General features: G+C 46.8%; 1 protein-coding gene across 1 annotated transcript in view; it reads left to right on the forward strand.

Moving 5' to 3' along the window:
• OPRL1 (opioid related nociceptin receptor 1) overlaps positions 1-11658 on the forward strand; it is a 78451-nt gene extending 66793 nt beyond the window's left edge. The window contains exon 4 of the mRNA XM_063459662.1: positions 7483-11658. Within this exon, the coding sequence (XP_063315732.1) occupies positions 7483-8006 (524 nt within the window). The 3' untranslated portion in view covers positions 8007-11658. The remainder of the gene's footprint in view (positions 1-7482) is intronic.
• The last annotated feature ends 918 nt before the right edge of the window (positions 11659-12576 follow it).

Here is a 12576-nt window from a genome sequence, read left to right on the forward strand (position 1 = left end):
GCGCGCGAAAAACAACATTCCGAGACATACACAGCAATACCAATCGCCTAAGCAGCCTAACCACCGGCCCGGAGGCCGCAGACTGACGATTCACCGCGTGAACCACCGCCATGTTATCCGAGAAAAAGACCACTTTCCGATTACGCAGCCTGTCGCCCCATAGTGCCATCGCAACCACTAACGGGAATAACTCAAGGAAAGCCAAGTTGCGCATAAGAGGGCTCGAACCCCAAGAGTCCGGCCACCTCTCCGCACACCAACAGCCACCAAAGTATGCCCCAAAACCCACACTACCCGAAGCATCCGTGAAAAGCTCAAGCTCGGCCGATGACTGGCCCTCCTGCCTGAACAACACTGTCCCATTAAAATCCCGCAAGAAGGCATCCCAAATGCCCAAATCCTCCTTCATGGCCGCCGACACCCGGATGAAATGGTGCGGAGACCGAACCCCCGCAGTAGCAGCCGACAGGCTGCGACTGAAAACCCTTCCCATCGGGATCACCCGACACGCAAAATTGAGCAGCCCAATCAAAGACTGGAGCTGCCGCAGAGTAACCTTGCGCGCCCCCGTCACAGCGGCCACCGCCCCTCGAAGCCTGTCCAGCTTATCCCGAGGCAGCCTGCATTCACCCAACCCAGAGTCAATCTCCAGACCCAGGAAACACAGACACGTGGTCGGGCCTTCAGTTTTGTCCGCCGCCAGCGGAACCCCGAAGTGGCCCGCCACCCACTCAACCGTCCGCAGCAGGCGCAGGCATTCCAAGGAATCAGCCGGCCCCACGCACAGAAAATCATCTAAATAATGTACAATAAAACGATTCCCTGCTTCCACCCGTACCACCCATTCGAGAAAAGTGCTAAATTTCTCAAAATAGGAGCACGAGATGGAACAACCCATGGGCAGGCACAAGTCCACGAAGTAGTCCCCCTCGAAGAAACACCCCAGCAGGTGATGACAGTCCCAGTGGACCGGCAGCAGCCGAAACGCGGCCTCAATATCCACCTTCGCCATCAGAGCCCCACGCCCGGCCCGCCGGACCAAATCGACCGCCCGGTCGAAAGACGCATAAGACACCGAGCACAAGTCCTTATGAATACCGTCATTCACCGACTCACCCTTCGGGTACGAGAGATGATGAATGAGCCTAAATTTACCCGGCTCCTTTTTGGGAACCACCCCGAGTGGGGAAATCCGCAGGCCTTCCAGCGGAGGCACTGTGAATGGGCCCGCCATGCGGCCTAGCCCGACTTCCTTGCCCAGCTTCTCCCTAACCACGTCCGGGAAGTCAGCCACAGACTTCAGGTTGCGCAGCCTTCCCGATCCCCCCTCCCGCTCCTGAAACGGAATGAAAAACCCCCTCTCAAAACCCGCCCGGAGCACAGCGGCATCCGCCCTGTTAACGTAGCGGCTTAGCCATGGCTCCATCGCGCTTAGCCTCACTGGGGTTAAGCCCAGGGGAAGCGGATGCTCCCCCTCCACCGGCCGCGGCCGCAGCACCGGCGCCACCGGACTTCCCTTTCTTGAAGCAGCGGTTGAGCCCATGAGCGCCTCCGCAGCCGGAGCACTCGTGCTTGAAGCGACAGGTGGTCCCCCACTTGCATTGGCCCTCATTATAGAGCCAACATAAGCCCTTTGGTAAGGCGGCCGACGAGGCGGACTGCCCCCTAGCGCCGGCCGAGTTCTGAAAGGGCTGCGCCTTTTGCGCCATCATTAACTTCATCCAGAGCGGCAGGTCCATTTGGTCCCACCGCATACCCGGGTTAGCCGCCAGCCGCTGCCTAAACTGCTCATCGTACCGCCACCACGCCAACCCTCCGTAAGTCCGATACGCTTCCCAAATACCATCCAAATAACAAAACAGCGAGGAGCATAACCCCGGCGATTTCTCGCCGAGCACGCTAGCCAGCACGCAAAAGGCCCTCAGCCAATTCCCGAAGGATTTCGGAATCTTGCGATACCGCTTCCTCTTCTCCTCCTCCTCCTTCTTCTCGTCCTTCTTATCCTCCTCCTTGAGGTCTATAAAGTCCTCCAAGGGGAGGAGGGAGAAGATCTCACAAAACTCTCCCTTCCATATCTTATCCTTCACTTCCTGCTTCAGATGGACCCCCAACGGGCCCGCAAACGACACATACGCGTGCTGTCTAGCCGCGTCGGGAATGCCCCCTGTCAACTCAGCCCTCTCGCTCCCAATCTCCCCCACGTCCTGCGGCAACACCATATCCCCGCCCGAACTAGGCCCAGTGGAGTACCCAACCCGCGAGCCCGTAGCCCCAACGCCCGGGGCCCACACCTGACCAATGCCGCTAGTGTCACCCCCCGCCCCCAATGAGTGGAGTAGTGCCTGAAGTGTGGTAATTAATGCGTTAGAGTGTAATGACCCACTGGACTCACCGGCCAAGCCCCCCGAAACCGGGACGGCGGGGGCTGCAGTGCGGATCGCCCGACATCCAGGAAGAGGAACTTCCGCTGCTGTCTCGCCGACCGGGGAGCCCACCCGGTGATCAGCCTGCGAGGAGGCGGAACGGCTCCGAGACCTAGGACAAGGAGAAGAAGTCCTGGGTAGGGTGTAACGGACATCAATACCCCTCCCGTCACGACCCCGGGAGCGCCTGCTCTGTACCGAAGCCTCCCGCTGACCTCTACCACCACGTGGCACCCTGGGACCCCTGGGGCTACGACTCCTCCCGTCTCTACCAGAAGGCCGCCCCTGCCGACCATACCTAGGGGCTGCCGCACATTCCCCTGCCGAGCTGTCCGAGGGGGAGCAGTGCCGACCCGACCTCCCCCGCGCCTCCCGGGACCCCTGCGACCTAACGGGTGATGGACTATCGCTACCACTCTCAGAATCCGGGCCCCCCCGCCCGACCACTACCGAGGATCCCGATCCCCGACCTCCTGCATTCTTCCGACTGACCGCTTCCGTAACCCCTTTTCCTGCGCCTATCCCCCCCGCCCCTTTACCCTTACCCCCCTTCTGACTAGACCCCGACAGCCCGGACCTACCCACCACCCCTACGGGGGACCCGCTGTCCGACCTGGCCACCTCTCGAGACCCCCCCTTGCCCCTGGAACTCACCCCTGTCGATCTGCGCTTACGCTTAGGGGCCCCGGGACCCTCCCCCCTTAGGACTAAGGCCTGGGCACCCCCCACTGGCCTACTCCCGCCTCTCTCCGTGGCAGAGCTCCCCTTAACAACCTTCCCGCCAAGAGGGCCCCGGCCGGAGCCCCCTGCACTTGCCTGCTGCCTCCCAGGCCGGCCATGCGGTCTCCCGGATCTGGCCTCGTCATCCTCGGTACACTCCGATGGGGGGGAAGCCCGCCCTGACCCCCCCTCCGTGGGTCTTGCAACGCCAGGGGGCCGCCCGGCCACGTCCGACCCGACAGCAGCAGCGCCCCCGTCCACGACATCCTTCTGCCTCCGAGTGCTCGTCCGAGGCTCCGTCCGCACGCGGGGAGGCAAGGCCTCGACCACGCGGCTCCCGGGCCTGCTGCCGGTCGCAACCGGAACCCCACTGCTACCGGGGACAACTTCACCGGGCCCCGTGCCCGGGCTCAGCCTCCTCGGGGGCCTCTGGGCCCTGACCGGTCTCCCGCCATCGCCGTCCCGATCCGCTGCCTCCGCCAGGGCAGGGCCGAGCTGTGCCCGTAGCCAGTCCACACCCTGATGCCGTGCAGCCGACCTGATCCCCTCCAGCAATCGCTCCACGTCGTCCATTGGTCCTGCAGAGGATACAAAGAAAATCCAACCGAGCAAAGTCCGCGCACACCGAGGTGAACACAAACTCAACCGGGTAGAGAGTTAGAATGACTCACCTAAGATGGCTGCTCATTTAAATAGCCCATCCTATTTACCCATAATCCAACCCTTGCTTACTTCCTCCTAAGCCCGCCTCCTAACCCCTGTCAAGGCCTTTTTCCGCTTAGCTGCGCTCTGGCTACATGGGGCTACAGAATGCTTGGTTGTATAGGGAGAGGTATTAGCAGTAGAAAGAGGGAAGTGCTCATGCCATTGTACAGAACACTGGTGAGACCTCACTTGGAGTACTGTACACAGTACTGGGGACCATATCTTCAAAAGGATATTGATACCTTAGAGAGAGTTCAAAGAAGGGCTACTAAACTGGTTTATGGATTGCAGGATAAAACTTACCAGGAAAGGTGAAAGGATCTTAACATGTATAGCTTGGAGGAAAGACGAGACAGGGGGGATATGATAGAAACATTTAAATACATAAAGGGAATCAACACAGTAAAGGAGGAGACCATATTTAAAAGAAGAAAAACTACAACAACAAGAGGACATAGTCTTAAATTAGAGGGACAAAGGTTTCAAAATAATATCAGGAAGTATTACTTTACTGAGAGGGTAGTGGATGCATGGAATAGCCTTCCATCTGAAGTGGTAGAGGTTAACACAGTGATGGAGTTTAAGCCTGCGTGGGATAGGCATAAGGCTATCCTAACTATAAGATAAGGCCAGGGACTAATGAAAGTATTTAGAAAACTGGGCAGACTAGATGGACCGAATGGTTCTTATCTGCCGTCACATTCTATGTTTCTAAGATACAGACCTCCTGCTATCTAGTTCTAAACCATTGATAGTTTGATTTTCCCTACATATGGTGATTACAGCAGCAGTTGGTACCAATAAACAAACTGAAGCCCATGTGTGACCACCTGGTTCCATTAGCAGGTCCACATTAAACTACATTCCCTGATTTGTATAAAAATCCCAGGAAGATTTGTATTTTCCGTTGTGTTTCTGGCAGAGACGCACAGACAGATTTGTACCATGAGTCGTGCAATGTGCTTGGTACTATATATTTATACTGAGTCCACGGTGGTGTAAAACAGAACCTGGCAATGATCAGAGAGATAAAAAAAAAAAAATTCCATATTGCAAATTGCACGATCGGATGCTGTGCCGCTCTCCCAATTAATACTGCGCTTTTGTTTATGATGCACACACACGGCCCTGGAATAAAACTGGGCATTAAGCGTGTATTACCAAGAGCAGAAATTACAGTCTATATGTCTCCGCAGTCACTGGTGCATCACGTCCCCTGAGAATTTAAAGCATTTGATTTACTACAACAAACACACATCTATAATTCATATCCTCTTTACCCCCTGCCTCTCGCTTCTTCTCCCTGCTCCCTAAAGGGGGGCTAGCGAGTGAGTACAGCAGCCACAGACAGCTTAAAACAATGGCTCTGGATATCACTCTAACTCTCATCATGCTTTGGCAGCCTCTGGCTTCCTTTACTTTGTCTGCAAGGTTAGCTCATCCAGCGTCCGATGGCATGGATGCTGCTTTATAAAAACTCAGTGAAGAATCAGTAAAACAAGGGCTGTATAGCAGGTAGCCCCCATCGTGCTTTTCCCGCCGTAACGCAATAGTTGTAGCTTTTATCTCTAGAGCGTACATTTTGGCTATGCGTGTCAATGAAAGTTGGATATGGAGAGCCACTGGTGCCTAAATTTCACTTCAGAGAGGGAGATAAAAGTGAACGACACAGACCTTTTAGGCAGCAGGAGCCAAAGACGAGCCCTTACCAGAACCAATAAGCAATCAGGTGAATATTCATATTACCATAGTATATCAAGGGTTATCCAGCAAAGGGCGAATTGCCAGCGATTCCAAGTTAACATTCCGAACTAATAACGGAAACAATACATTTTTCTAATTTGACTATTTTGGCCTAAACTTCTAAATTCACTTTGAATTCCTGACATTACAGACTTTTGTGAATAAACCTTGCCCGGCCACTGAGCACTGTCAGGAATTCTAAGTAAATTCACAGTGAATTTCAGATTCAAGGCCGAAGTAACTGAACTACTTTGGAAGCAGAAGTAACTTGGGGAATTTTTCCATTTGACTATATTAGCCGTAAATCCTAAATTCACTGTGAATTCCGTCTGACTCTCCGACAATTCTTACTTTAGTGAAATAATCCCGTCCGGGTTTTATCAAGGTTGGAGCTGGTGGGGCGGTGGCAGAAAACGACCCTAGGAATCCTGGCAGTGTTTATAGGCAAGCTGTGCACAAGGTGTAGGATGCTGGAATCGAGGAGCTGGGACTCCAGGGAAATAAGAGCTCATTAGAAAGATGTCGATAAGAAGCGCTCCTACTGCTTTGATCAACACAAAAACATGTCTGGCCAGTGGAAGTGACGCCAATAAAAGCCATTGCTCAGTGCGGCTAGTGGAAAGTTGTCCCTGCGCGGTGGTAATTACTCGAGTAGATCGTGGAATCCTGCTGCAGTAACGCATCCATCGCTGCGCGCACACATTAGCAAATCTCTCTGCTTTACTGCGTCCACAGCAACTCAAGCACTATTAAAATCCCCTCCTGGGAAACTGATTTCAGCTCCAGGGAATCTTATTAAAGACATATTTCAAAGGCTCTATAAAAACGTCAGGCGCTAGCAATCGCTCCAAGCAGCGATTTTTCCTTCAGCGAAGCTACATCAAGATTACATCTAGCTAACCTGCAGCGCAGTCCTGCTCATTTCCTGGCCTTTAAGGATGCGTCTGTGTGCGGAGAAACCTCTTGCTGATCTATGATTTATGAGATATACCTTTATTCATGGGAAGTTTTAATTAGAAATATCTGCCTTTGCATTTAACGCTTTCAGCGCAGAAGCACTGCTTGGGTGTGGGCAATTTACAGCTAAACCTACGGTGTTTTAAATGTCAATAAATAAAATATATATCATGATAATCCATGTATTTTAGAAATGGGATAACAGTCTGCGTTAAATGGAGTCCGCTGGGTTTATTCACTAAACAGCAAGAACTGGGGCATTTATTCAGAAAAGATGAAGTTGTTGTGAATTAGAAACCAAACCTTTCAAATTTAGACTAAATTAGATGGTTTAAAAAAAACAAAAAAAACAACAACCATGTCTATAATCATAGCTTGGATATTTTAGCTCAAATCGTCTGTCACTTTGCAGGATTTTCTTTTTCTTTAATTCATCCTTTTTGTCCCTGTGTTTCCCCCTTTTTTGTGTTGTGGAAATTTAAAAGATTGCTGTCAGAAAAGGAGAGAAAGGGAGGATATTAAAAGATTTTGATGACAGCGTTCATTAAGCAAGGTTTCTTGTCGGTTTCCAAGGTGATTAACCACACTTAAATGTTGAAATTCCATTTTCAGTTTATTGCAACTTGATATGTAGTAAGTAGCATAATAAAGTGTAATATTTAAAATGATACAGACCAAGTTTTGGAAGTTAATCTTAACGCACTGTTTAGTGGGTAAAGCCCTTATACTGTGGGATTGCCGATATCTGCTATTAAATTGCCTTTGTTCTGTCCTAGGGCTGCATTTCTCCCTGGTAATTACAGCCGTTCCTCCCCCATAGGCACTAAGTATCCCTAGTAATGAAGTATGTTGTGTTTTGATAGTCCTATCGTTGTATTTCATGTCATTTTATACATTTTCGTCCATGCTAACAGCATTTTACTTTTCTCCGCAGAGATTGAGTGCATGGTTCAAATGCCTGTTCCAGAACATTACTGGGATCCCGTTTTTGGCATCTGCGTTTTCCTCTTCTCTTTTGTTATTCCAGTCCTCATCATCACGATCTGCTACAGCCTTATGATCAGACGCCTGAAGAAGGTACGTGTCCTTTCTGGGTCCAAGGAGAAGGATCGCAACCTGCGCCGAATCACACGGTTGGTCTTGGTGGTGGTAGCTGTGTTTATCATTTGTTGGACCCCAATTCAGATCTTCGTGCTTGTGCAGAGCCTGGGGGCAAAGCCGGACAGTGATGTCAAGGTGTCCATCCTTCACTTCTGCATTGCCCTGGGCTACATCAACAGCAGCTTGAACCCCATTCTCTACGCCTTTCTGGATGAAAACTTCAAAGCCTGCTTCAAGAAATTCTGCTTTCCCTCGGCCTTCCGTACCGAGCTTCAAATGTCTAACAGAATGTGCAGCATTGCGAAGGATGTCGCTTATGCTTACAAGAACTCAGACAGCCCGAATAATCCCGCATGACTAGGCATGGAACTGCCCATGCTAGGGGCAGACGGGGACCAAGTGGGCTCTAATCCACAGGCAGAACTGACTCAGATAACAGCCTTGTGATTAAAATAAAGGAGGTGGGCTTAGATGCCACCTCCTCTTGGAAACTTCAATTTAATGTGGAGAATGGAAGCAAACCGTAATTTCCATTGGCCATTTACCATGGAATTCACCAACCTCCAACTGAGGCATGAAGTCCACTTTTGAAGAAATGCTCACATGGACTTCCTGGATCTCCAACTGCTATACTGAACCAGAGATAACTTCTTCAGTGGGCTGAAAGGTTGCATCTTGGATGTCGATCCCAAATTTGCCTTTCCGACCTGTCTGTCTTGCAGTGCAGGGTCTGTACAGAAATTCTAGATTTTACTAGAGACTTCTTTCAATTTGCTCTACAGGAGCTTGAAACAGACTAGGTGAATTTAAGACAGGCTCCTCTTAAAATTTGTTTAATGATGTATATTAAGCCCGTGTGTACACACACACACACATATATATATATATATACACACGGTTATTTTTCTACTTAAAAGGTCAGACTTAGCTCTTAGATAAAGATAACTTAGATAATTGACAAGCTTACCAATATTTTTGCTCACTTTTAATAGGTTCTACACAAAAAAAATCCTGCACAAACCATCTTATGGTGAAGTCAGGTAATTTGCTAATGAAATGACCCCATGAGGTGCCGAAGGTAGAAGATCTAATAATAATTAAATATCTTTAGACCCCTTTGCTAAACGAGCATGCGCCCCATAGCGTAGTGCATTAATCCATGGGACTAGAATAAAGATCTTCCAACCCAGAGAACCTTTCACAAGAAACGTTACATAAAGGTGTTTCGTCAAGCTTTACAGTCATAGTATTTTGAATTTATATATATTTTTGTTTATTTCATTTGCCCATTTTACAAACCTTTTTCTCGAGGTGGTAGAAGAAGAAGCTGATATTTATTTAGCGTGTTTCTGCTCATTTTCTTTATAATTTATAAAAAGAGTATCAGAAATCCATTTGTCCCTTTTTCATATTTCACTAAACGAAATTCCTTTATGTAACAATCTTTTTTTTTTTTTTTTTCTTCAGAAAAGCCCCCTTACTGTGGCAGTCTCACCTCATTTTGGAAGCAGTTAGCTCACCGGTATCACCTAATTTCTAAATTTAGAGAAATGGAAATAGTGTGAGCCTTGCCATTTTTAGAACTGACCCAGTGGGGGGGGGAAAGACAGTGATCCCCCTACTATTCAAATATTGCTATAATTAGATAATTAATACATAGCTTAATTTCCCCAAGAAATCCTCGTAAAGCCAGATTTTCCATTAGGATGTTCTGTAATAGGGAGTTTAAATTAAATTACAAGAGACACCCTTTCCCTCTGCAACCTTCAAAGAATGGGCTAATCCACTGATTGCCAAAGCAATGTGTACATATCATACTGAGCCGCAAAGGGTTAAAACAAACATTTCCCCCTTTGTATTTAAAGAATTTGTACATTGTTGCTTCTGAGTCCTGCCGTCCTTTTGGTGTTTTCGACCCAATCTTTGGGCAAGATGTATAAACTGGAAGCCATTACACCCGAATTTCTGTACTGCCATCAAATGAGAAAACTAGAGAGGTCTGGATTTGCTCTCTTCGTTTCCAACCTAATATCTGTGGCTGTTTGCTGGTGAAGTGACATTGAATCAGCCTTAAAACTCCTCTTTTTTTGGCACATACCATTGTGTATGGCTTTCCTATTTACAGTAACTCATGTAAAAAGAATACGAGAGTGTGTATTATATAGATATTCACAATCACCTCGATTTTCAAAGCCTCAAAGCCTTTCTTTACCATGGATCTGCAAAGCTTTGCTCCAGGAAAAGAGGCACAGAACAAATTTAAAAAACAAGTAAACAATTAAGCCAAATGCATAATGGGGTGAACTAATGAAGAGCATTCTCTAAAGACTGAAGACGTGATCGATCCATGAAAAACGCCCGAGATTGGATCCGATGTCTCATCTAAAAAACTCAATTTAATGTCTATAAAGGAAGGGGGATCAGACAGGGGTAACAGCAAGAGCTTGAATGTGCTCTTCTGACTTTCTGTAGTTTATTTATCTTGTGCCCTATCATATGCTGTAAGGAGCGCTATCTGATGTGACGCGGGAAGACCAGCCCAGACGTGCCGATATGGAAGAGATATTGAACGATAAAGTGAATGTGTCATAGGGACTGTACCTGCTTTGCGCTGCAGGCATTTAGTGTTGTGTGGGAACAAGAGATAGGAGGTTTGCGCTGAATGCTTCTGGTGACGCCATCACTATTATGAGGCATTTCAGGCCTACCAGGCCGAGGGGGGCAGTGATCTTGAAAAGAAAGTATTGACAATGTGAGCTGTCGCCATAGGAGGTGCACGTGCAAAAGTGTTTGTGTTTTTGTTTTCCAAAACCCTGTGTAAATGAATGAGTGATGACGCGTTTCGCTTAATTTGATAATGTCTGCTTATTTATAAGTGTGAATATTATAATCTCATTTCCACTAGAGTGTGAGCTGGTGAATTGTTGTGTGTGTGTGTGAGTGTGTGCTCCTGACACGCAGATTGTGTTACATGTCTATATCTGAGGAAAACTCTATAAATCTTGGGGTGATAGATGAGGGGAGGGGGTGCAGCAGACTGGACAGACTTGTCCATAAATCCAGTTATAAATCTTCGGGAGTGCCTTATTTCAAACAACGCCTACTTTGTGGTTAAACTAACTCATTTTGCTAGTGTTGATTTAAGTGTTCAGTGCTCAATGTAAAGGCTCCTGTTTGATCAGTGATTTGCACATATATGTGGTCAGCACAAGAGCTGATCGCTACATGGATCTATTTTTTGTGGCCTGCTAATGATATGTGTACAGATTCCCTGCTGCTTGTCCCAATATTCTGTGACTGTGATATGCTGCTTTATGGGCTTAAGGCTCCTGTCCTGTCCCATGTACTTTTGTGTTAAAGAAATCTGTTCTGGGCTCCCTCTGGGTCCAGAGTCTCTTAAAATCCCCGCTGTTCCTCCATATTATTCATACTGTTGAAGAATGGGTGAGATATTAGAAAATCATTCACTAAACAGCAAGTTGTGGTGAGTTATTTTTTTAATTAATATTCCTTTATTTATATTATTACTTATTTGGTGCCAACATAGTCGGTAGCACAGTACAATGGGTGATACAAGTTAATTAGCTCGCAATTTGAAGCCTTAATAAGTGATATTCAAAGGATGGGTAGTAAAAAAAAACCTAAAATGTCATCTCATCACAAATCACTGTTTAATGAACGAGCCCACAAGTGACCAAACCTCCCGTTTAAAGAAGCAAGTGCACTAGGGTCTCCTATAAAATGAAATCTCCCTTATTTTATTATTATTTTTTTTCACTGAATGCATATCTATCTTTCTGGATTTCAAAGACAGTACTAAGCTTTGATCTATGTCTTTAAAACTTAAAGAGACACTATTGTCACCAAAACAACATAATGAAGCAGTTTTGGTCTATAGACCATGCCCCTGCAGTCTCCCTGCTCAATTCTTTGCTATTTAGGAGTTAAATCCTTTTGTTTATGTAGGCCTAGTCACACCTCCCTGCATGTTACTTACACAGCCTTACTAAACACTTCCTGTAAAGTGAGATCTAATGTTTAAACTTGCTTTATTGCACAGTCTGTTTAATTTACAACAGTAAACGGTAAGGGAGCATTATAGAAACAACATGAGCATCCTGTGTGTGAGTAAAGTTAAATTTACAGAACAGAAGACAAAAACTTCTAAAGTAAGTTAACATCTGACTGAAAACTAAACCATTATCTTTTCCGTGCACACTGAATCAGTCTCATCCAGGGGAGGTGTAGCTTGTTAACTTTAATATTAATAAGTCATTATATTCCTGTTGCATACTTTGTTTTGTCTATTTGTCGTGTTATTAATGTACAGCAAGGGTGGCCAGTGACTAGCTCTCCAGCTGTTGTTGAAATACAGCTACCATAATGCTTTGCAGACTATAGACTACAAAGTTCAGCTCCAGATCTCTCTTACAAGTTCATCTTCTGGAGCCTCGCAACGTGGTGTTATACCGCGTGTTAACAGTAAGATCAAGATAATGTTGGTAAGTTGGCCTAAATGGAAGATCTGGTCACTTTGCCATCATCCAACGTATAACAACGCTGTCTGAAAAATGGGGGCACCCTTGGATATAGCGATGGGGTTATTTACTAAACTATGAATTAGAATCAATTGAAAATTTCTGAATGTAAGTTAAAATAGCCAAGTTGTAGATATGAAACAGGGAAATTCATTTTGTACATCATTAAAAGGATCTGAATCCAGCAATTAAAACAAACAGACCATTTGGTAAATAGTCAGCAGTCAATACCAGAGCAAAATAAATTAGAACAATACTAGAACAAAGTAAATAAATAAATTCTCATGTCTCTCAACCCCCATCCAGGCCTGTGAATTGCAGAATTATTTTCTGGTCGAAATGTAACAATTTGCGTTAACATTCACAACAATTCACCGTTTAGTAGATAA

Source organism: Pelobates fuscus, chromosome 6 (assembly GCF_036172605.1).
Source record: "Pelobates fuscus isolate aPelFus1 chromosome 6, aPelFus1.pri, whole genome shotgun sequence".
NCBI classification, from domain to species: domain Eukaryota; kingdom Metazoa; phylum Chordata; class Amphibia; order Anura; family Pelobatidae; genus Pelobates; species Pelobates fuscus.